This window comes from Sebastes fasciatus, chromosome 19 (genome assembly GCF_043250625.1).
Source record: "Sebastes fasciatus isolate fSebFas1 chromosome 19, fSebFas1.pri, whole genome shotgun sequence".
NCBI classification, from domain to species: Eukaryota; Metazoa; Chordata; class Actinopteri; order Perciformes; family Sebastidae; genus Sebastes; species Sebastes fasciatus.
In genome coordinates, this window is record NC_133813.1 from 7560250 (window position 1) to 7585598 (window position 25349).

General features: G+C 36.4%; 5 protein-coding genes across 8 annotated transcripts in view; 1 reads left to right on the top strand and 4 right to left on the bottom strand.

Moving 5' to 3' along the window:
• The window catches only part of dcc (DCC netrin 1 receptor), a 330153-nt gene that overhangs the window by 182873 nt on the left and 121931 nt on the right, over positions 1 to 25349 (top strand). The window lies entirely within an intron of this gene.
• The window catches only part of spina (spindlin a), a 391527-nt gene that overhangs the window by 130196 nt on the left and 235982 nt on the right, over positions 1 to 25349 (bottom strand). The window lies entirely within an intron of this gene.
• LOC141757133 (valacyclovir hydrolase-like) lies at positions 1112 to 6654 on the bottom strand. The gene is made up of 7 exons (XM_074617411.1): positions 6458 to 6654; positions 5048 to 5151; positions 4729 to 4895; positions 3185 to 3338; positions 2951 to 3082; positions 2229 to 2352; positions 1112 to 1467 (listed from the first exon to the last, which is right to left on the bottom strand). Exons 1-7 carry the CDS (start codon positions 6538 to 6540, stop codon positions 1377 to 1379), a joined length of 855 nt encoding a protein of 284 aa, XP_074473512.1. The 5' UTR covers positions 6541 to 6654; the 3' UTR covers positions 1112 to 1376.
• Positions 10491 to 16045, bottom strand: LOC141757135 (valacyclovir hydrolase-like). The gene is made up of 7 exons (XM_074617412.1): positions 15849 to 16045; positions 14439 to 14542; positions 14120 to 14286; positions 12576 to 12729; positions 12342 to 12473; positions 11620 to 11743; positions 10491 to 10846 (listed from the first exon to the last, which is right to left on the bottom strand). Exons 1-7 carry the CDS (start codon positions 15929 to 15931, stop codon positions 10756 to 10758), a joined length of 855 nt encoding a protein of 284 aa, XP_074473513.1. The 5' UTR covers positions 15932 to 16045; the 3' UTR covers positions 10491 to 10755.
• On the bottom strand, positions 19788 to 25296 carry LOC141757131 (valacyclovir hydrolase-like). Its single transcript, XM_074617409.1, has 7 exons — positions 25100 to 25296; positions 23690 to 23793; positions 23371 to 23537; positions 21827 to 21980; positions 21593 to 21724; positions 20871 to 20994; positions 19788 to 20143 (listed from the first exon to the last, which is right to left on the bottom strand). The coding sequence occupies exons 1-7, from the start codon at positions 25180 to 25182 to the stop codon at positions 20053 to 20055; spliced, it is 855 nt and encodes a 284-aa protein (XP_074473510.1). The 5' UTR covers positions 25183 to 25296; the 3' UTR covers positions 19788 to 20052.

Genomic DNA, 25349 nt, shown 5'->3' on the forward strand with positions numbered 1-25349 from the left:
GCAGGAGCGAAGACGAACTGACAAAAAGGAGAAGTCCACTACTTAAAGGTCCCCTATCGTGCTCATTTTCAGGTTCATGTTTTCATACTGTCTGTCTGAATATGCCTGTATTCACGCTCTGTCTGAAACACTCCGTTTTAGCGCATTTCAACGGAATAGCAACGGGATTGCGTTGCTAGGAAACAGCTTGGGTAAGATGTAAGATGTTTACATCCTGTCAGCTGAAGTCATTCAGATACACTGCAAAAGGAAATAAACTGGGACACATTTAATTTTACGTTTAAAACTGTGAAATGGTCTAAATATTGTAAATTTGTGACATCACAAATGGACAGAAATCATAACGGCTTGTTTCAAACACACAGTTTCTGAATACGGTCTATGTGTATAACTCCACGGACTGAGTGTTTTGATACTTTCACAGTATTTATATATAACTTTAACCTGCTTTATGATATAAAAGACATGAAAAGCTTACTTTTTACAATATTACAACTTTTTTCCCCCAGTTTATTTACTACAGCCACCAAAGATTACATTTCATTCAGATTACATGCACGTAAACCTTTAATCCCACAATTTCCATTACAAGAAACACTTACAAGTGAAAGTCATGCATTCAAAATGTTACATTAGTAAAAGTACAAAATCAAAATATAGCCTACATAAAGTACCAAAAGCAAAAGTACTCATTATGCACAATGGCCTATCTCAGAATAATATTGTTGGATAATAATTAGTGATGCATTAATGCGTCCATCACTTTAATGTTGCAGCTGGTAAAGGTGGAGCTAATTTTAACTACTTTATATACTGCTGGGTAGCTTAATCCATAATAATACATCATAAGGTATTGGTTGATTTATGTTGTAGTCAAATAAATTTAGTTGAGTATATAGTCGCAGAAAATGGAAATACTCAAATAAATTACAAGTACCTCAAAATTGTAATCAAGTACTGTACTTGAGTAAATGTTTTTAGTTACATTCCACCACTGTTTACTGTGTAAATTAAAAATTAAATATAAATCAACATGTTGTAACTGTTGGTACCACTTTAATAAAGGGCTCATAAATTGTAAGTAACGGCTCGTATTAATGCTAATGGATCATTTCATTAGTGTTTGATTTTTAACGTTGAATTATCCATTATTACAGCAAATGTTAGAGAGTTACATAATATGGGAAATAAGTCCCCTACTTCCTTCATAAAAAAAGTAATTATAGAAAAGTATTTAACAATTGATGCCTCATGAAAACAGAGTAGAATGAAATAATTAAAGTTAAAATGAAGTCTGGTAGTGTAAATATTTGCAGTCACCCTTCTCTTCTCCACAAAATGATCATGGTTGTTATTTCACAGTGTTAATTAATCTATCAGTCTTCCAGAAAGTCTTCCACCAGTTTGTTGAATTCATCAGGGTAGTCGTCATGGAGAGTGTGGCCACCATTTGGCATTAGGTGTAATCTAGATTTGGGATTGAAAAAAAGACACTAGTGTCATTTCCTGAATTTGAGGTAATGGTAATGTTGTTTAAAGGGTTACTACGCCCATTTTCGAAATTCATACATGTTATTCCCTATGGTCTAAGACAGTCCAAAAAATAAAAGTAGGCATGAACAACTCTCTTCCAAATCCAACAACTAGAGGGCTAAAACTCAAATTTGTGATGTCATAGGGTATAAAGTGTGGAACCGCTCCATAGACAATGAATAGGGAAAGATGTTATAGATGACACTGAGAGCACCCAGAGGAATGTTCTGAGTATATGGGAACATCTTCTGTTTCACAACTGAGAACACTACTATAGAATAAAGCTCATTTGGGTATTTTGGTATTCTGTGGTTCCACAAAATCAGTCTCCCATTCATTGTCTGGAGCAGCTCCACACTTTATACCCTATGACATCATAAGTTTGAGACTTACTTCTCTGGTTTCTGGCTTTGAGAGAGAGTAGCACATGTTCAAAAATATTGATTGAACTTTCCTAGGCCATGAAAATAACATATTGGAATACTTAATTTAGGTGATGTTCCCCTTTAAATGTGTGTGTGTGTGTGTGTGTGTGTGTGTGTGTGTGTGTGTGTGTGTGTGTGTGTGTGTGTGTGGGTGTGTGTGTGGGTGGGTTTGTGTGTGGGTGTGAGAGAGAGAGAGAGGGAGAGAGACAAGATGGCTGGCTACTTGTCTCAAGATGTTGATGTTGTGTGTGTGTGTGTTTGTTGTCTCACCGTGATCCCTTGATGAGTTTGTGGATGACCTGTGTTTCGGAGATGGACACCATTTTGTCCTTCTCTCCATGGACAATGAGGGTTGGACAGCTGATTAGTGGCATAAGCTCCACGCAGATACTCCCTGACCAGAGGACATTTAAGTTAACGTTTTGGTTTTACTCTTTTCAGCTGAAATTTATTAGAACATAACCAAATTAAAGAGCATTCATATGTTCCTTTTGTATGAAAGTAGTAGAGATCTTGTGGCAGAAATGAATATTTTCCCTCCTAAATTGCGCCACTTCCGGTGTTGTTTTAACCCAAACTGCGATCTTTTCCTAAACCTAACTGAGTTTTGTTGCCTTAACCTAACCAAGTCAATCTTTTCTTAAACTTAACTAAGTAGTAGTTTTATCTTTTAAAAGATTAGAGTGGAAATTGACACGTGCTTCACATGTTGCTGGACATTCGTAGGAAAATGAACAAAAAATACGTTGTTGAAAGTCGTTCTGAGCATCAGAAAGGGATTTCCTTGTCTACGTACTCAAATAAAATAGATTCAATGTCACGACTATTTCACGAACTGCCTTGAGACTGTTTCCATCACAACAACAACTTACTTTATAATCGCATTATGACTGCAAAGAATTTCCCCTCCATGTCTTGATTTTATTATATCGGATGGTTTTCAGTTTCAGCTTCACATGTGTAATGAGTCTGTAACAACATTGATTCAGTACCTCCTGGTCTATTTGCATATTGTAGATACCCATCCAAAAAGCCCCCCCAGGTTTTAGCAAAGGCTTCTTTTCCATAGATCTCCATAATCGGCTCTATTTTCTTCCATCTGGCCATGGATGCATCACGTATCTCTACGAAACCCATGCAGACACAAGGACACACAATATACACAGTTAGGAAAGAATACACCATGCACAGTTCACAGTTTGTAGTAAACTACATTGGCAGATTACCCATAGTAGTCTCGTTATCCTTCTCGAAAACCTGGATTTTGGCCCCACATACAACCAGTTGTTTAATCAGGTCGGGGTTCTTCGCTGCTGCAATCAGAGCGACGGTTCCTCCCGCACTCCAACCCATCACAGAGAACTTGCTAAAGCCCAGTGCCTGTCAATAAAATGAAAAAAATACTATACAATCACTAACATTGTCTCATATGCAACAAATGCACTAAATAATGAACATACAGATGTTAATTAGTTTCCCTTCTTCTAATCACACAATTCGGTAATCAGAGCACATATTTGCTAGACAGTGAATTACATATTGGAATAAAAAAAAAATACTGATGTGAACATTTGTGTGCAAAACCAAGAGCATGGATTGATAAACTTTGTGTTTGATATAACAATCGGGATTATCATCAGTGTCAGCAAAAGTGAGAATGCTTCCCTTTATACATCAGCCACTCAGAGCAGTGTATGGATTAGATTTATTAAAAACGTATTTGATTGTTAATGCATAGTTTCTTAATCTGAAGATGGAGTACAGATCAGAGGAGGTATTTTGAGGTATAATTTGTGCTTTAACATAATTGTGCCACGCAAAATCCTTTGATTTGTTTATTTCAAGTCTATGCTTCATAAAGGATATTATAGTCTTTTCACTATTATCCTGAAACCCGTTATTAGCCTGTGCTTTCATTTAGCTGGTGTGACAATGTAATACTGTCTTACATTACTCTTAGGGCAGTCACATTTTTTCTAATGCCACTAATTTCTTTAACGCAACATGAGATTTTTAGGTTGTAGCTCAGTTTTAAAGCAAGAATGAAGATACTGGCATCATATGAAACTACAAAACCTAAGGAATCCATTGGTACCAGCCATGTCACACAAGCTTTTTGCGAAAGAAGCCAAATAACTCTCAGAACTTGCGCTAAATTTTGGCGAGGAAAAACTGGCATCGAAATTTTCAAAGGGATACCTTGACCTCTGACCTCAAGATATGTGTATGAAAATAGGTACTATGGGTACCGACAAGACTCCCCTTTAGAGACATGCCCACTTTATGATAATCATGCAGTTTGGGGCAAGTCATAGTCAAGTCAGCACACTGACACACTGACAGCTGTTGTTGCCTGTTGCGCTTGAGTTTGTCATGTTATGATTTGAGCATATAGTTTTTATACTAAATGCAGTACCTGTGAGGGTTTCTGGACAATATTTGTCATTGTTTTGTGTTGTTAATTGATTTCCAATAATAAAAATATGCATACATTTGCATAAATCAATTTACCCACTGCCATGTTGAAGTATTAAATACTTCAATCATGTCATTAATTGCGGTTAAATATTGTAATCGAATGACAGCCCTAATTAACTTGCTTCAAAGTTACTTTACACTAAACTGAACTTCAATTTATCAGTCCATGCTCTCATATTTACACACCTACAGTATGTTTCTTCCCACCATATTATCCCCGGGGGGGCTTCTTAGTATGACATTCAGATTGGTAATAATTATCCCCCATGGCTGATCAACAGATTGATGAGACCTTCATCAGATCCACTCCGTCCTTTGCGTCAATCTCGAAGAAGTCAGGGGGATAGTCTCTGGCTGGGGGGCGGGATTGTCCGTAACCACGGGAATCCAAGCCCACTAGTGTAAAGCGTTCCTTATTCAGAGACTTCATCTGATGTTCAAAATGAATCGCAGGGTGCCCTGTGGTAGGAGAGACAAAAAAAGGTTTTCACAGGCTTAGAGGACATAAACATGTAAAGGACACGAGGTAGAGATAGCCTACGGTATGTGTGAGAGGTCTCGCCAGAAAGTCTCCTCTCTACCATTAACAAGAGGTGTGTTGTTGTATTTACCCAAAGTACCAGGAACCAACAGCACAGCATGTTTCCCTCTGCCTGTCCTCTCATAGTACAGATCCACTCCGTTAACATGCTGCCTGCCTGAGACCACCGAAGAGCTGCAGGGAAACAGACAGGTAGACGGTGGCAGTAATGGTCATGGTGATGGATAAGAATGGAATAGTTCTGCCAAGTGAAAAACATCACAGCAAAACCCCCCAAAAATTGTTCTTGAGTTTCATTTGCCTTAAAAAAATTCTGATCAGTGGTTGTGATACATGCTCAACACCATGGTCCCCATTACCCTCAACGACAGCTTCTGTTTTAAACATTCTTATAATTTTGACTGAATCTTGATGTAGGAGTCATTGGGCCTCATGCAAGAAGCGGTATAAGAACAAGTTTTCTCTTATTTTTGTTCCTATCCACGTTGTGACTTGCTGTTAAACATGACTCAGGCCTCTGACCTGAACATGCCAGCTAGGATACCTTAATAAACCACAAAGCTGCACTGCTTTGCTTTGATGGAGTGTCACGAAATTAAAAAAAAGTGCACAAATGCTTCAGTTGAGATGAAGTCTTGGGGACTTGTGCAGATATTCAAAATGTCCTGATAGCAAAAGCTTTTAATTCAACACTGAGTTCTAATCAAAAGGGTTTTTATTTGGTTGAGGTTTATTTTATATGTTGAAAAATAAAAGACTATTTATATTATAGAAATGATATGACTGATCTTATTCTAGTTCATAGAAAATTATTTTCTTCTAAGATTTTTTTTGATTGTTTTATTTTGAAGGGAAAAAGCTCCTCAAATTTAAAACAAAATTTGAATCATAACTATTATTATTATTATTATTTTAATTATTACTATTGTTATTGTTATTATTTTGTAATTTTAAAGAGTTTTGCACCACTTTTCTTACATATTTGGGACATTTCAACATGTGGAGACTTGTACATATACCTAAATGTAGAGTAGATGTTGGCATATGGTTTCAGTTTCAGTAGTTATCATTGCATAACTCTCTATTATTGGGATTTTTTTTACGCAACTTTATTTGTTAATTTTTCATTTCAAAAATCAAAATATACCATATAACAATTCTAATACCAGCAACTAAAATACTACTACTACTGCTAATAGATTGATTAAATACTTTAGATTTACAGTTGGTTTTACAGCGGGATTTTGATATATTTAAAGATTATAACAATTTCAGCAATATTATTTTATGCATACTGTATATGTTGAACTGCCTGGACATACTATGCCATGTAGTGGTTTTAAATCAAACAATATTTCAGAGAAATTCTGCAAAAATTATACAAATGTTGCAAACATCATGTCAGGCATTTCTTGTTTTCTCGCTCCGTGGTTAAATCGAATGTACATATTCGTGCAGTTATCAAACAGAAAACAATTACCAGTATGGCTGGGTCGCTGTGATGACTCTCTTAATGTCAGTTCTGCATTTAAAGAAACGTCCTCCAAGTAAAAACAACGCCATTCTTCAGACGTCCACACAAACCGAGCAGTTCTCAGCTGCAGGTCTTCTTTAGGTGGTTAAAGATTGACCGAAGTGTCTCTCTGACTGAAGATCATGTAATCCTGCACTGCAAGGCTTTTTCAAAGAATCCAGGAACCGTGGCGGTTGGTGGAAATTTTTCTAGGCGGGGCTTAGCCACATCCAATCAATTTCAGCATCCCGGTATGATTTAATGCAAAAAAAGTGAAGGTATCAAAAACACATTACTACTTTGCAGTTAAATAATTAACAATTATTTTATTCCAACAGGAACAGTAAAGAATGCTTTGAAAAACACAACAGTATAAAATGTACTCAGTGGTGGAATGTAACAAAGTACAATTACTCAAATACTGTACTTTATTACAATTTTGAGGTACTTCTACTTTACTTGAGTATTTCCATGTTCTGCTACTTTCTACTTCTACTCAACTACATCTCATAGGGAAATACTAAACTTTTCCTCCACTACATTTATCTTACAGCTTTAGTTACTTTACAGATTCAGATTATTAATACAAAATATAATCAACTAATAAATGATGTATTATTATAGATTAAGCTACCCAGCAGTATATAAAGTCATTACAATGAGCTCCACCTTTACCAGCTGCAACATTAAAGTGATGAACACATTCAGGCATCAATAATTAGAATACAATAATATACATTATTCTTCATAATGAGTACTTTTATGTTTGGTACTTTAAGTATATTCAGATGATAATATTTTTGAACTTTTACTTTTTTAAATGCAGGACTCTTACTTGTAAAAGAGTATTTCTACATGGTAGTATTGCTACTTTTACTGAAGTACAATATCTGAGAACTTCTTCCACCACTGCATGTACTATAATACAATAAACATGTAATACAATAATAATATAATATAACAATATAACATGTAATAGAACGTGACATAATGTGATGCAACCATATTGACCTTGCTTTGTTTGGTAAACATGAAGTGCAATTAGGAATACTGTCGTTAAGTCCTGAAGCTATTCAGACACCTGAATGTACATAAGCATGTGACTTGAGGGCTCTGAGGTGTAGAGATAGTAATACTGGTGTTATACTGCTGTTAAGTCCTGAAGCTGTTCAGACAACTGAATGTACATAAGCATGTGACTTGAGGGCTCTGAGGTGTAGAGATAGTAATACTGGTGTTATACTGCTGTTAAGTCCTGAAGCTGTTCAGACAACTGAATGTACATAAGCATGTGACTTGAGGGCTCTGAGGTGTAGGGATAGTAAACTCCAGCAAACCTTCTGCTTCAAAACTCTCTCACTTTACTCAAAAGGCACAACCACAACACATCCACAAATATTAATATTACGTAAAATACAGTTAACAAGAACAATACAACTAATTTACAGGTCTCAATTAAATTGTGATTCCTCCATGACCGATTTAAGCAAATGAGACTGAGGACAACTATGTACAAGAAAAGTCAATGTGGGAATGAGAACATGAGAATACACATTCAATAAAGCTTTGCTGTAATTTATTTATAAAGACCAATGTAATAGAAATGCATCACAGTATCAATGAAAGGAACCGTGCACATGCCGCGTCTAAAAACATTTGAAAAACGCCAGGTGTAACACTTTTTCTTTCCAATGTGCTTGGGAGGTTGCGCTCCTGACGCGTCTGCCTTTAGATGCAGCCAAAACCTGTGTGCTGCGATGAAGATGATAATGAAGTTGCATAGAATTATTAATATTAATAAAGATTATCAATAAACATCAATAATAAACGGGGCACCACCCTGGAATCAGGGACCAATGACCAAAACGTTAATATAGTCTCATTATATATACTAAACTATCAATTTGGAATGTTGATTAATAATTAAATTAATAACTATAACCAAAATAGATAGTAAAGGTTGAAGGATATCGGAGTTCTTGACATAGCAGAGGTTGGCATTATTCACTCTTGTGCAACATTAAAGAGACCAGCATGTATATTCCACAAACATTTATTTACAAGATAATAAAGGTTTTAAACACAATATTAATCTAACTAAATAACTAAACTAAACAAACCAAACACAGTGTGTGCGTGTGTGTGTGTGTGTGTGTGTGTGTGTGTGTGTGTGTGTGTGAGAGAGAGAGGGGGGGGGAACAAGATGGCGTCTTGTTTCAAAATGTCTGAATGGCCTACAGACCAAAATGGCGAGCACTGTAAAACTACAAAGATGGCGGAATCAAAGATGGCCGCCAGCATGTCATCACGTGACCTCTTTGTTCTTCGGAACACATGTGCTCAAGAAGGACAGAGGGGAGGGGGGGTGATGTGGGGGTTAAGATTATCTGAAGCTGTATGTTTATGTTTAACTAATTCACAGTTTCTGTATGTGATCTTAATGTGTGTTAGATATGCAGTGGGTTAGAAAAGATGGTTAGTTTGCATGCAAGACCTTGTCTATGTGAAGCATAAACTAAACACATCAGATGTTTGCTCCCATCATATTTACTACAGCCACTAAAGATTACATTTCATTCAGATGACATGCACATCAACTTTTAATACCACAATTTCCATTACAAGAAATATGGTTAAAGTTCTCAGGGTTTTAGTTTAAAGGCTGGACACCAGGCCGACAGATTAATCCAACAAAAAGCGAGCTTTAATTGATTAGCTGGTGGTAAAAACTAAACAGGGATCAAAAACTGAGAAAACAGACTGAGGAACAAAAACAAAGTACAAAGGTAAAAACATCAGAACCTAAACTAAGTACTAACTGGAAGACACAAGGAACACCAGGAACACAGGCAGGATTGCAAGGTTAACATGGGAGACAAGGCAGACAAGGCAGGAGCGAAGACGAACTGACAAAAAGGAGAAGTCCACTACTTAAAGGTCCCCTATCGTGCTCATTTTCAGGTTCATGTTTTCATACTGTCTGTCTGAATATGCCTGTATTCACGCTCTGTCTGAAACACTCCGTTTTAGCGCATTTCAACGGAATAGCAACGGGATTGCGTTGCTAGGAAACAGCTTGGGTAAGATGTAAGATGTTTACATCCTGTCAGCTGAAGTCATTCAGATACACTGCAAAAGGAAATAAACTGGGACACATTTAATTTTACGTTTAAAACTGTGAAATGGTCTAAATATTGTAAATTTGTGACATCACAAATGGACAGAAATCATAACGGCTTGTTTCAAACACACAGTTTCTGAATACGGTCTATGTGTATAACTCCACGGACTGAGTGTTTTGATACTTTCACAGTATTTATATATAACTTTAACCTGCTTTATGATATAAAAGACATGAAAAGCTTACTTTTTACAATATTACAACTTTTTTTCCCCAGTTTATTTACTACAGCCACCAAAGATTACATTTCATTCAGATTACATGCACGTAAACCTTTAATCCCACAATTTCCATTACAAGAAACACTTACAAGTGAAAGTCATGCATTCAAAATGTTACATTAGTAAAAGTACAAAATCAAAATATAGCCTACATAAAGTACCAAAAGCAAAAGTACTCATTATGCACAATGGCCTATCTCAGAATAATATTGTTGGATAATAATTAGTGATGCATTAATGCGTCCATCACTTTAATGTTGCAGCTGGTAAAGGTGGAGCTAATTTTAACTACTTTATATACTGCTGGGTAGCTTAATCCATAATAATACATCATAAGGTATTGGTTGATTTATGTTGTAGTCAAATAAATTTAGTTGAGTATATAGTCGCAGAAAATGGAAATACTCAAATAAATTACAAGTACCTCAAAATTGTAATCAAGTACTGTACTTGAGTAAATGTTTTTAGTTACATTCCACCACTGTTTACTGTGTAAATTAAAAATTAAATATAAATCAACATGTTGTAACTGTTGGTACCACTTTAATAAAGGGCTCATAAATTGTAAGTAACGGCTCGTATTAATGCTAATGGATCATTTCATTAGTGTTTGATTTTTAACGTTGAATTATCCATTATTACAGCAAATGTTAGAGAGTTACATAATATGGGAAATAAGTCCCCTACTTCCTTCATAAAAAAAGTAATTATAGAAAAGTATTTAACAATTGATGCCTCATGAAAACAGAGTAGAATGAAATAATTAAAGTTAAAATGAAGTCTGGTAGTGTAAATATTTGCAGTCACCCTTCTCTTCTCCACAAAATGATCATGGTTGTTATTTCACAGTGTTAATTAATCTATCAGTCTTCCAGAAAGTCTTCCACCAGTTTGTTGAATTCATCAGGGTAGTCGTCATGGAGAGTGTGGCCACCATTTGGCATTAGGTGTAATCTAGATTTGGGATTGAAAAAAAGACACTAGTGTCATTTCCTGAATTTGAGGTAATGGTAATGTTGTTTAAAGGGTTACTACGCCCATTTTCGAAATTCATACATGTTATTCCCTATGGTCTAAGACAGTCCAAAAAATAAAAGTAGGCATGAACAACTCTCTTCCAAATCCAACAACTAGAGGGCTAAAACTCAAATTTGTGATGTCATAGGGTATAAAGTGTGGAACCGCTCCATAGACAATGAATAGGGAAAGATGTTATAGATGACACTGAGAGCACCCAGAGGAATGTTCTGAGTATATGGGAACATCTTCTGTTTCACAACTGAGAACACTACTATAGAATAAAGCTCATTTGGGTATTTTGGTATTCTGTGGTTCCACAAAATCAGTCTCCCATTCATTGTCTGGAGCAGCTCCACACTTTATACCCTATGACATCATAAGTTTGAGACTTACTTCTCTGGTTTCTGGCTTTGAGAGAGAGTAGCACATGTTCAAAAATATTGATTGAACTTTCCTAGGCCATGAAAATAACATATTGGAATACTTAATTTAGGTGATGTTCCCCTTTAAATGTGTGTGTGTGTGTGTGTGTGTGTGTGTGTGTGTGTGTGTGTGTGTGTGTGTGTGTGTGTGTGTGTGTGTGTGTGGGTGTGTGTGTGGGTGGGTTTGTGTGTGGGTGTGAGAGAGAGAGAGAGGGAGAGAGACAAGATGGCTGGCTACTTGTCTCAAGATGTTGATGTTGTGTGTGTGTGTGTTTGTTGTCTCACCGTGATCCCTTGATGAGTTTGTGGATGACCTGTGTTTCGGAGATGGACACCATTTTGTCCTTCTCTCCATGGACAATGAGGGTTGGACAGCTGATTAGTGGCATAAGCTCCACGCAGATACTCCCTGACCAGAGGACATTTAAGTTAACGTTTTGGTTTTACTCTTTTCAGCTGAAATTTATTAGAACATAACCAAATTAAAGAGCATTCATATGTTCCTTTTGTATGAAAGTAGTAGAGATCTTGTGGCAGAAATGAATATTTTCCCTCCTAAATTGCGCCACTTCCGGTGTTGTTTTAACCCAAACTGCGATCTTTTCCTAAACCTAACTGAGTTTTGTTGCCTTAACCTAACCAAGTCAATCTTTTCTTAAACTTAACTAAGTAGTAGTTTTATCTTTTAAAAGATTAGAGTGGAAATTGACACGTGCTTCACATGTTGCTGGACATTCGTAGGAAAATGAACAAAAAATACGTTGTTGAAAGTCGTTCTGAGCATCAGAAAGGGATTTCCTTGTCTACGTACTCAAATAAAATAGATTCAATGTCACGACTATTTCACGAACTGCCTTGAGACTGTTTCCATCACAACAACAACTTACTTTATAATCGCATTATGACTGCAAAGAATTTCCCCTCCATGTCTTGATTTTATTATATCGGATGGTTTTCAGTTTCAGCTTCACATGTGTAATGAGTCTGTAACAACATTGATTCAGTACCTCCTGGTCTATTTGCATATTGTAGATACCCATCCAAAAAGCCCCCCCAGGTTTTAGCAAAGGCTTCTTTTCCATAGATCTCCATAATCGGCTCTATTTTCTTCCATCTGGCCATGGATGCATCACGTATCTCTACGAAACCCATGCAGACACAAGGACACACAATATACACAGTTAGGAAAGAATACACCATGCACAGTTCACAGTTTGTAGTAAACTACATTGGCAGATTACCCATAGTAGTCTCGTTATCCTTCTCGAAAACCTGGATTTTGGCCCCACATACAACCAGTTGTTTAATCAGGTCGGGGTTCTTCGCTGCTGCAATCAGAGCGACGGTTCCTCCCGCACTCCAACCCATCACAGAGAACTTGCTAAAGCCCAGTGCCTGTCAATAAAATGAAAAAAATACTATACAATCACTAACATTGTCTCATATGCAACAAATGCACTAAATAATGAACATACAGATGTTAATTAGTTTCCCTTCTTCTAATCACACAATTCGGTAATCAGAGCACATATTTGCTAGACAGTGAATTACATATTGGAATAAAAAAAAAATACTGATGTGAACATTTGTGTGCAAAACCAAGAGCATGGATTGATAAACTTTGTGTTTGATATAACAATCGGGATTATCATCAGTGTCAGCAAAAGTGAGAATGCTTCCCTTTATACATCAGCCACTCAGAGCAGTGTATGGATTAGATTTATTAAAAACGTATTTGATTGTTAATGCATAGTTTCTTAATCTGAAGATGGAGTACAGATCAGAGGAGGTATTTTGAGGTATAATTTGTGCTTTAACATAATTGTGCCACGCAAAATCCTTTGATTTGTTTATTTCAAGTCTATGCTTCATAAAGGATATTATAGTCTTTTCACTATTATCCTGAAACCAGTTATTAGCCTGTGCTTTCATTTAGCTGGTGTGACAATGTAATACTGTCTTACATTACTCTTAGGGCAGTCACATTTTTTCTAATGCCACTAATTTCTTTAACGCAACATGAGATTTTTAGGTTGTAGCTCAGTTTTAAAGCAAGAATGAAGATACTGGCATCATATGAAACTACAAAACCTAAGGAATCCATTGGTACCAGCCATGTCACACAAGCTTTTTGCGAAAGAAGCCAAATAACTCTCAGAACTTGCGCTAAATTTTGGCGAGGAAAAACTGGCATCGAAATTTTCAAAGGGATACCTTGACCTCTGACCTCAAGATATGTGTATGAAAATAGGTACTATGGGTACCGACAAGACTCCCCTTTAGAGACATGCCCACTTTATGATAATCATGCAGTTTGGGGCAAGTCATAGTCAAGTCAGCACACTGACACACTGACAGCTGTTGTTGCCTGTTGCGCTTGAGTTTGTCATGTTATGATTTGAGCATATAGTTTTTATACTAAATGCAGTACCTGTGAGGGTTTCTGGACAATATTTGTCATTGTTTTGTGTTGTTAATTGATTTCCAATAATAAAAATATGCATACATTTGCATAAATCAATTTACCCACTGCCATGTTGAAGTATTAAATACTTCAATCATGTCATTAATTGCGGTTAAATATTGTAATCGAATGACAGCCCTAATTAACTTGCTTCAAAGTTACTTTACACTAAACTGAACTTCAATTTATCAGTCCATGCTCTCATATTTACACACCTACAGTATGTTTCTTCCCACCATATTATCCCCGGGGGGGCTTCTTAGTATGACATTCAGATTGGTAATAATTATCCCCCATGGCTGATCAACAGATTGATGAGACCTTCATCAGATCCACTCCGTCCTTTGCGTCAATCTCGAAGAAGTCAGGGGGATAGTCTCTGGCTGGGGGGCGGGATTGTCCGTAACCACGGGAATCCAAGCCCACTAGTGTAAAGCGTTCCTTATTCAGAGACTTCATCTGATGTTCAAAATGAATCGCAGGGTGCCCTGTGGTAGGAGAGACAAAAAAAGGTTTTCACAGGCTTAGAGGACATAAACATGTAAAGGACACGAGGTAGAGATAGCCTACGGTATGTGTGAGAGGTCTCGCCAGAAAGTCTCCTCTCTACCATTAACAAGAGGTGTGTTGTTGTATTTACCCAAAGTACCAGGAACCAACAGCACAGCATGTTTCCCTCTGCCTGTCCTCTCATAGTACAGATCCACTCCGTTAACATGCTGCCTGCCTGAGACCACCGAAGAGCTGCAGGGAAACAGACAGGTAGACGGTGGCAGTAATGGTCATGGTGATGGATAAGAATGGAATAGTTCTGCCAAGTGAAAAACATCACAGCAAAACCCCCCAAAAATTGTTCTTGAGTTTCATTTGCCTTAAAAAAATTCTGATCAGTGGTTGTGATACATGCTCAACACCATGGTCCCCATTACCCTCAACGACAGCTTCTGTTTTAAACATTCTTATAATTTTGACTGAATCTTGATGTAGGAGTCATTGGGCCTCATGCAAGAAGCGGTATAAGAACAAGTTTTCTCTTATTTTTGTTCCTATCCACGTTGTGACTTGCTGTTAAACATGACTCAGGCCTCTGACCTGAACATGCCAGCTAGGATACCTTAATAAACCACAAAGCTGCACTGCTTTGCTTTGATGGAGTGTCACGAAATTAAAAAAAAGTGCACAAATGCTTCAGTTGAGATGAAGTCTTGGGGACTTGTGCAGATATTCAAAATGTCCTGATAGCAAAAGCTTTTAATTCAACACTGAGTTCTAATCAAAAGGGTTTTTATTTGGTTGAGGTTTATTTTATATGTTGAAAAATAAAAGACTATTTATATTATAGAAATGATATGACTGATCTTATTCTAGTTCATAGAAAATTATTTTCTTCTAAGATTTTTTTTGATTGTTTTATTTTGAAGGGAAAAAGCTCCTCAAATTTAAAACAAAATTTGAATCATAACTATTATTATTATTATTATTTTAATTATTACTATTGTTATTGTTATTATTTTGTAATTTTAAAGAGTTTTGCACCACTTTTCTTACATATTTGGGACATTTCAACATGTGGAGACTTGTACATTTACCTAAATGTAGAGTAGATGTTGGCATATGGTTTCAGTTTCAGTAGTTATCATTGCATAACTCTCTATTATTGGGATTTTTTTTACGCAACTTTATTTGTTAATTTTTCATTTCAAAAATCAAAATATACCATATAACAATTCTAATACCAGCAACTAAAATACTACTACTACTGCTAATAGATTGATTAAATACTTTAGATTTACAGTTGGTTTTACAGCGGGATTTTGATATATTTAAAGATTATAACAATTTCAGCAATATTATTTTATGCATACTGTATATGTTGAACTGCCTGGACATACTATGCCATGTAGTGGTTTTAAATCAAACAATATTTCAGAGAAATTCTGCAAAAATTATACAAATGTTGCAAACATCATGTCAGGCATTTCTTGTTTTCTCGCTCCGTGGTTAAATCGAATGTACATATTCGTGCAGTTATCAAACAGAAAACAATTACCAGTATGGCTGGGTCGCTGTGATGACTCTCTTAATGTCAGTTCTGCATTTAAAGAAACGTCCTCCAAGTAAAAACAACGCCATTCTTCAGACGTCCACACAAACCGAGCAGTTCTCAGCTGCAGGTCTTCTTTAGGTGGTTAAAGATTGACCGAAGTGTCTCTCTGACTGAAGATCATGTAATCCTGCACTGCAAGGCTTTTTCAAAGAATCCAGGAACCGTGGCGGTTGGTGGAAATTTTTCTAGGCGGGGCTTAGCCACATCCAATCAATTTCAGCATCCCGGTATGATTTAATGCAAAAAAAGTGAAGGTATCAAAAACACATTACTACTTTGCAGTTAAATAATTAACAATTATTTTATTCCAACAGGAACAGTAAAGAATGCTTTGAAAAACACAACAGTATAAAATGTACTCAGTGGTGGAATGTAACAAAGTACAATTACTCAAATACTGTACTTTATTACAATTTTGAGGTACTTCTACTTTACTTGAGTATTTCCATGTTCTGCTACTTTCTACTTCTACTCAACTACATCTCATAGGGAAATACTAAACTTTTCCTCCACTACATTTATCTTACAGCTTTAGTTACTTTACAGATTCAGATTATTAATACAAAATATAATCAACTAATAAATGATGTATTATTATAGATTAAGCTACCCAGCAGTATATAAAGTCATTACAATGAGCTCCACCTTTACCAGCTGCAACATTAAAGTGATGAACACATTCAGGCATCAATAATTAGAATACAATAATATACATTATTCTTCATAATGAGTACTTTTATGTTTGGTACTTTAAGTATATTCAGATGATAATATTTTTGAACTTTTACTTTTTTAAATGCAGGACTCTTACTTGTAAAAGAGTATTTCTACATGGTAGTATTGCTACTTTTACTGAAGTACAATATCTGAGAACTTCTTCCACCACTGCATGTACTATAATACAATAAACATGTAATACAATAATAATATAATATAACAATATAACATGTAATAGAACGTGACATAATGTGATGCAACCATATTGACCTTGCTTTGTTTGGTAAACATGAAGTGCAATTAGGAATACTGTCGTTAAGTCCTGAAGCTATTCAGACACCTGAATGTACATAAGCATGTGACTTGAGGGCTCTGAGGTGTAGGGATAGTAATACTGGTGTTATACTGCTGTTAAGTCCTGAAGCTGTTCAGACAACTGAATGTACATAAGCATGTGACTTGAGGGCTCTGAGGTGTAGGGATAGTAAACTCCAGCAAACCTTCTGCTTCAAAACTCTCTCACTTTACTCAAAAGGCACAACCACAACACATCCACAAATATTAATATTACGTAAAATACAGTTAACAAGAACAATACAACTAATTTACAGGTCTCAATTAAATTGTGATTCCTCCATGACCGATTTAAGCAAATGAGACTGAGGACAACTATGTACAAGAAAAGTCAATGTGGGAATGAGAACATGAGAATACACATTCAATAAAGCTTTGCTGTAATTTATTTATAAAGACCAATGTAATAGAAATGCATCACAGTATCAATGAAAGGAACCGTGCACATGCCGCGTCTAAAAACATTTGAAAAACGCCAGGTGTAACACTTTTTCTTTCCAATGTGCTTGGGAGGTTGCGCTCCTGACGCGTCTGCCTTTAGATGCAGCCAAAACCTGTGTGCTGCGATGAAGATGATAATGAAGTTGCATAGAATTATTAATATTAATAAAGATTATCAATAAACATCAATAATAAACGGGGCACCACCCTGGAATCAGGGACCAATGACCAAAACGTTAATATAGTCTCATTATATATACTAAACTATCAATTTGGAATGTTGATTAATAATTAAATTAATAACTATAACCAAAATAGATAGTAAAGGTTGAAGGATATCGGAGTTCTTGACATAGCAGAGGTTGGCATTATTCACTCTTGTGCAACATTAAAGAGACCAGCATGTATATTCCACAAACATTTATTTACAAGATAATAAAGGTTTTAAACACAATATTAATCTAACTAAATAACTAAACTAAACAAACCAAACACAGTGTGTGCGTGTGTGTGTGTGTGTGTGTGTGTGTGTGTGTGTGTGTGTGTGTGAGAGAGAGAGGGGGGGGGAACAAGATGGCGTCTTGTTTCAAAATGTCTGAATGGCCTACAGACCAAAATGGCGAGCACTGTAAAACTACAAAGATGGCGGAATCAAAGATGGCCGCCAGCATGTCATCACGTGACCTCTTTGTTCTTCGGAACACATGTGCTCAAGAAGGACAGAGGGGAGGGGGGGTGATGTGGGGGTTAAGATTATCTGAAGCTGTATGTTTATGTTTAACTAATTCACAGTTTCTGTATGTGATCTTAATGTGTGTTAGATATGCAGTGGGTTAGAAAAGATGGTTAGTTTGCATGCAAGACCTTGTCTATGTGAAGCATAAACTAAACACATCAGATGTTTGCTCCCATCATATTTACTACAGCCACTAAAGATTACATTTCATTCAGATGACATGCACATCAACTTTTAATACCACAATTTCCATTACAAGAAATATGGTTAAAGTTCTCAGGGTTTTAGTTTAAAGGCTGGACACCAGGCCGACAGATTAATCCAACAAAAAGCGAGCTTTAATTGATTAGCTGGTGGTAAAAACTAAACAGGGATCAAAAACTGAGAAAACAGACTGAGGAACAAAAACAAAGTACAAAGGTAAAAACATCAGAACCTAAACTAAGTACTAACTGGAAGACACAAGGAACACCAGGAACACAGGCAGGATTGCAAGGTTAACATGGGAGACAAGGCAGACAAGGCAGGAGCGAAGACGAACTGACAAAAAGGAGAAGTCCACTACTTAAAGGTCCCCTATCGTGCTCATTTTCAGGTTCATGTTTTCATACTGTCTGTCTGAATATGCCTGTATTCACGCTCTGTCTGAAACACTCCGTTTTAGCGCATTTCAACGGAATAGCAACGGGATTGCGTTGCTAGGAAACAGCTTGGGTAAGATGTAAGATGTTTACATCCTGTCAGCTGAAGTCATTCAGATACACTGCAAAAGGAAATAAACTGGGACACATTTAATTTTACGTTTAAAACTGTGAAATGGTCTAAATATTGTAAATTTGTGACATCACAAATGGACAGAAATCATAACGGCTTGTTTCAAACACACAGTTTCTGAATACGGTCTATGTGTATAACTCCACGGACTGAGTGTTTTGATACTTTCACAGTATTTATATATAACTTTAACCTGCTTTATGATATAAAAGACATGAAAAGCTTACTTTTTACAATATTACAACTTTTTTTCCCCAGTTTATTTACTACAGCCACCAAAGATTACATTTCATTCAGATTACATGCACGTAAACCTTTAATCCCACAATTTCCATTACAAGAAACACTTACAAGTGAAAGTCATGCATTCAAAATGTTACATTAGTAAAAGTACAAAATCAAAATATAGCCTACATAAAGTACCAAAAGCAAAAGTACTCATTATGCACAATGGCCTATCTCAGAATAATATTGTTGGATAATAATTAGTGATGCATTAATGCGTCCATCACTTTAATGTTGCAGCTGGTAAAGGTGGAGCTAATTTTAACTACTTTATATACTGCTGGGTAGCTTAATCCATAATAATACATCATAAGGTATTGGTTGATTTATGTTGTAGTCAAATAAATTTAGTTGAGTATATAGTCGCAGAAAATGGAAATACTCAAATAAATTACAAGTACCTCAAAATTGTAATCAAGTACTGTACTTGAGTAAATGTTTTTAGTTACATTCCACCACTGTTTACTGTGTAAATTAAAAATTAAATATAAATCAACATGTTGTAACTGTTGGTACCACTTTAATAAAGGGCTCATAAATTGTAAGTAACGGCTCGTATTAATGCTAATGGATCATTTCATTAGTGTTTGATTTTTAACGTTGAATTATCCATTATTACAGCAAATGTTAGAGAGTTACATAATATGGGAAATAAGTCCCCTACTTCCTTCATAAAAAAAGTAATTATAGAAAAGTATTTAACAATTGATGCCTCATGAAAACAGAGTAGAATGAAATAATTAAAGTTAAAATGAAGTCTGGTAGTGTAAATATTTGCAGTCACCCTTCTCTTCTCCACAAAATGATCATGGTTGTTATTTCACAGTGTTAATTAATCTATCAGTCTTCCAGAAAGTCTTCCACCAGTTTGTTGAATTCATCAGGGTAGTCGTCATGGAGAGTGTGGCCACCATTTGGCATTAGGTGTAATCTAGATTTGGGATTGAAAAAAAGACACTAGTGTCATTTCCTGAATTTGAGGTAATGGTAATGTTGTTTAAAGGGTTACTACGCCCATTTTCGAAATTCATACATGTTATTCCCTATGGTCTAAGACAGTCCAAAAAATAAAAGTAGGCATGAACAACTCTCTTCCAAATCCAACAACTAGAGGGCTAAAACTCAAATTTGTGATGTCATAGGGTATAAAGTGTGGAACCGCTCCATAGACAATGAATAGGGAAAGATGTTATAGATGACACTGAGAGCACCCAGAGGAATGTTCTGAGTATATGGGAACATCTTCTGTTTCACAACTGAGAACACTACTATAGAATAAAGCTCATTTGGGTATTTTGGTATTCTGTGGTTCCACAAAATCAGTCTCCCATTCATTGTCTGGAGCAGCTCCACACTTTATACCCTATGACATCATAAGTTTGAGACTTACTTCTCTGGTTTCTGGCTTTGAGAGAGAGTAGCTCATGTTCACAAATATTGATTGAACTTTCCTAGGCCATGAAAATCACATATTGGAATACTTAATTTAGGTGATGTTCCCCTTTAAATGTGTGTGTACGTGTGTGTGTGTGTGTGTGTGTGTGTGTGTGTGTGGGTGGGTTTGTGGGTGTGAGAGAGAGAGAGAGGGAGAGAGACAAGATGGCTGGCTACTTGTCTCAAGATGTTGATGTTGTGTGTGTGTGTGTTTGTTGTCTCACCGTGATCCCTTGATGAGTTTGTGGATGACCTGTGTTTCGGAGATGGACACCATTTTGTCCTTCTCTCCATGGACAATGAGGGTTGGACAGCTGATTAGTGGCATAAGCTCCACGCAGATACTCCCTGACCAGAGGACATTTAAGTTAACGTTTTGGTTTTACTCTTTTCAGCTGAAATTTATTAGAACATAACCAAATTAAAGAGCATTCATATGTTCCTTTTGTATGAAAGTAGTAGAGATCTTGTGGCAGAAATTAATATTTTCCCTCCTAAATTGCGCCACTTCCGGTGTTGTTTTAACCCAAACTGCGATCTTTTCCTAAACCTAACTGAGTTTTGTTGCCTTAACCTAACCAAGTCAATCTTTTCTTAAACTTAACTAAGTAGTAGTTTTATCTTTTAAAAGATTAGAGTGGAAATTGACACGTGCTTCACATGTTGCTGGACATTCGTAGGAAAATGAACAAAAAATACGTTGTTGAAAGTCGTTCTGAGCATCAGAAAGGGATTTCCTTGTCTACGTACTCAAATAAAATAGATTCAATGTCACGACTATTTCACGAACTGCCTTGAGACTGTTTCCATCACAACAACAACTTACTTTATAATCGCATTATGACTGCAAAGAATTTCCCCTCCATGTCTTGATTTTATTATATCGGATGGTTTTCAGTTTCAGCTTCACATGTGTAATGAGTCTGTAACAACATTGATTCAGTACCTCCTGGTCTATTTGCATATTGTAGATACCCATCCAAAAAGCCCCCCCAGGTTTTAGCAAAGGCTTCTTTTCCATAGATCTCCATAATCGGCTCTATTTTCTTCCATCTGGCCATGGATGCATCACGTATCTCTACGAAACCCATGCAGACACAAGGACACACAATATACACAGTTAGGAAAGAATACACCATGCACAGTTCACAGTTTGTAGTAAACTACATTGGCAGATTACCCATAGTAGTCTCGTTATCCTTCTCGAAAACCTGGATTTTGGCCCCACATACAACCAGTTGTTTAATCAGGTCGGGGTTCTTCGCTGCTGCAATCAGAGCGACGGTTCCTCCCGCACTCCAACCCATCACAGAGAACTTGCTAAAGCCCAGTGCCTGTCAATAAAATGAAAAAAATACTATACAATCACTAACATTGTCTCATATGCAACAAATGCACTAAATAATGAACATACAGATGTTAATTAGTTTCCCTTCTTCTAATCACACAATTCGGTAATCAGAGCACATATTTGCTAGACAGTGAATTACATATTGGAATAAAAAAAAAATACTGATGTGAACATTTGTGTGCAAAACCAAGAGCATGGATTGATAAACTTTGTGTTTGATATAACAATCGGGATTATCATCAGTGTCAGCAAAAGTGAGAATGCTTCCCTTTATACATCAGCCACTCAGAGCAGTGTATGGATTAGATTTATTAAAAACTTATTTGATTGTTAATGCATAGTTTCTTAATCTGAAGATGGAGTACAGATCAGAGGAGGTATTTTGAGGTATAATTTGTGCTTTAACATAATTGTGCCACGCAAAATCCTTTGATTTGTTTATTTCAAGTCTATGCTTCATAAAGGATATTATAGTCTTTTCACTATTATCCTGAAACCAGTTATTAGCCTGTGCTTTCATTTAGCTGGTGTGACAATGTAATACTGTCTTACATTACTCTTAGGGCAGTCACATTTTTTCTAATGCCACTAATTTCTTTAACGCAACATGAGATTTTTAGGTTGTAGCTCAGTTTTAAAGCAAGAATGAAGATACTGGCATCATATGAAACTACAAAACCTAAGGAATCCATTGGTACCAGCCATGTCACACAAGCTTTTTGCGAAAGAAGCCAAATAACTCTCAGAACTTGCGCTAAATTTTGGCGAGGAAAAACTGGCATCGAAATTTTCAAAGGGATACCTTGACCTCTGACCTCAAGATATGTGTATGAAAATAGGTACTATGGGTACCGACAAGACTCCCCTTTAGAGACATGCCCACTTTATGATAATCATGCAGTTTGGGGCAAGTCATAGTCAAGTCAGCACACTGACACACTGACAGCTGTTGTTGCCTGTTGCGCTTGAGTTTGTCATGTTATGATTTGAGCATATAGTTTTTATACTAAATGCAGTACCTGTGAGGGTTTCTGGACAATATTTGTCATTGTTTTGTGTTGTTAATTGATTTCCAATAATAAAAATATGCATACATTTGCATAAATCAATTTACCCACTGCCATGTTGAAGTATTAAATACTTCAATCATGTCATTAATTGCGGTTAAATATTGTAATCGAATGACAGCCCTAATTAACTTGCTTCAAAGTTACTTTACACTAAACTGAACTTCAATTTATCAGTCCATGCTCTCATATTTACACACCTACAGTATGTTTCTTCCCACCATATTATCCCCGGGGGGGCTTCTTAGTATGACATTCAGATTGGTAATAATTATCCCCCATGGCTGATCAACAGATTGATGAGACCTTCATCAGATCCACTCCGTCCTTTGCGTCAATCTCGAAGAAGTCAGGGGGATAGTCTCTGGCTGGGGGGCGGGATTGTCCGTAACCACGGGAATCCAAGCCCACTAGTGTAAAGCGTTCCTTATTCAGAGACTTCATCTGATGTTCAAAATGAATCGCAGGGTGCCCTGTGGTAGGAGAGACAAAAAAAGGTTTTCACAGGCTTAGAGGACATAAACATGTAAAGGACACGAGGTAGAGATAGCCTACGGTATGTGTGAGAGGTCTCGCCAGAAAGTCTCCTCTCTACCATTAACAAGAGGTGTGTTGTTGTATTTACCCAAAGTACCAGGAATCAACAGCACAGCATGTTTCCCTCTGCCTGTCCTCTCATAGTACAGATCCACTCCATTAACATGCTGCCTGCCTGAGACCACCGAAGAGCTGCAGGGAAACAGACAGGTAGACGGTGGCAGTAATGGTCATGGTGATGGATAAGAATGGAATAGTTCTGCCAAGTGAAAAACATCACAGCAAAACCCCCCAAAAATTGTTCTTGAGTTTCATTTGCCTTAAAAAAATTCTGATCAGTGGTTGTGATACATGCTCAACACCATGGTCCCCATTACCCTCAACGACAGCTTCTGTTTTAAACATTCTTATAATTTTGACTGAATCTTGATGTAGGAGTCATTGGGCCTCATGCAAGAAGCGGTATAAGAACAAGTTTTCTCTTATTTTTGTTCCTATCCACGTTGTGACTTGCTGTTAAACATGACTCAGGCCTCTGACCTGAACATGCCAGCTAGGATACCTTAATAAACCACAAAGCTGCACTGCTTTGCTTTGATGGAGTGTCACGAAATTAAAAAAAAGTGCACAAATGCTTCAGTTGAGATGAAGTCTTGGGGACTTGTGCAGATATTCAAAATGTCCTGATAGCAAAAGCTTTTAATTCAACACTGAGTTCTAATCAAAAGGGTTTTTATTTGGTTGAGGTTTATTTTATATGTTGAAAAATAAAAGACTATTTATATTATAGAAATGATATGACTGATCTTATTCTAGTTCATAGAAAATTATTTTCTTCTAAGATTTTTTTTGATTGTTTTATTTTGAAGGGAAAAAGCTCCTCAAATTTAAAACAAAATTTGAATCATAACTATTATTATTATTATTATTTTAATTATTACTATTGTTATTGTTATTATTTTGTAATTTTAAAGAGTTTTGCACCACTTTTCTTACATATTTGGGACATTTCAACATGTGGAGACTTGTACATTTACCTAAATGTAGAGTAGATGTTGGCATATGGTTTCAGTTTCAGTAGTTATCATTGCATAACTCTCTATTATTGGGATTTTTTTTACGCAACTTTATTTGTTAATTTTTCATTTCAAAAATCAAAATATACCATATAACAATTCTAATACCAGCAACTAAAATACTACTACTACTGCTAATAGATTGATTAAATACTTTAGATTTACAGTTGGTTTTACAGCGGGATTTTGATATATTTAAAGATTATAACAATTTCAGCAATATTATTTTATGCATACTGTATATGTTGAACTGCCTGGACATACTATGCCATGTAGTGGTTTTAAATCAAACAATATTTCAGAGAAATTCTGCAAAAATTATACAAATGTTGCAAACATCATGTCAGGCATTTCTTGTTTTCTCGCTCCGTGGTTAAATCGAATGTACATATTCGTGCAGTTATCAAACAGAAAACAATTACCAGTATGGCTGGGTCGCTGTGATGACTCTCTTAATGTCAGTTCTGCATTTAAAGAAACGTCCTCCAAGTAAAAACAACGCCATTCTTCAGACGTCCACACAAACCGAGCAGTTCTCAGCTGCAGGTCTTCTTTAGGTGGTTAAAGATTGACCGAAGTGTCTCTCTGACTGAAGATCATGTAATCCTGCACTGCAAGGCTTTTTCAAAGAATCCAGGAACCGTGGCGGTTGGTGGAAATTTTTCTAGGCGG

Bases quoted from the DNA above. Each gene is read 5' to 3' on its own strand.
- LOC141757133 (XM_074617411.1), bottom strand. From the start codon at position 6,540: ATGGCGTTGTTTTTACTTGGAGGACGTTTCTTTAAATGCAGAACTGAC. The intron at 4,896-5,047 runs GTAAATACAACA...CTCCTACCACAG, and splicing joins GTTGGTTCCTGGTACTTTGG to GGCACCCTGCGATTCATTTT. The intron at 3,083-3,184 runs GTAATCTGCCAA...TGGGTTTCGTAG, and splicing joins GGATAACGAGACTACTATGG to AGATACGTGATGCATCCATG.
- LOC141757135 (XM_074617412.1), bottom strand. From the start codon at position 15,931: ATGGCGTTGTTTTTACTTGGAGGACGTTTCTTTAAATGCAGAACTGAC. The intron at 12,730-14,119 runs GTCTCATCAATC...TTTTATTGACAG, and splicing joins ACGGAGTGGATCTGATGAAG to GCACTGGGCTTTAGCAAGTT. The intron at 10,847-11,619 runs GTGAGACAACAA...TCCCAAATCTAG, and splicing joins AAACTCATCAAGGGATCACG to ATTACACCTAATGCCAAATG.
- LOC141757131 (XM_074617409.1), bottom strand. From the start codon at position 25,182: ATGGCGTTGTTTTTACTTGGAGGACGTTTCTTTAAATGCAGAACTGAC. The intron at 21,981-23,370 runs GTCTCATCAATC...TTTTATTGACAG, and splicing joins ACGGAGTGGATCTGATGAAG to GCACTGGGCTTTAGCAAGTT. The intron at 21,725-21,826 runs GTAATCTGCCAA...TGGGTTTCGTAG, and splicing joins GGATAACGAGACTACTATGG to AGATACGTGATGCATCCATG.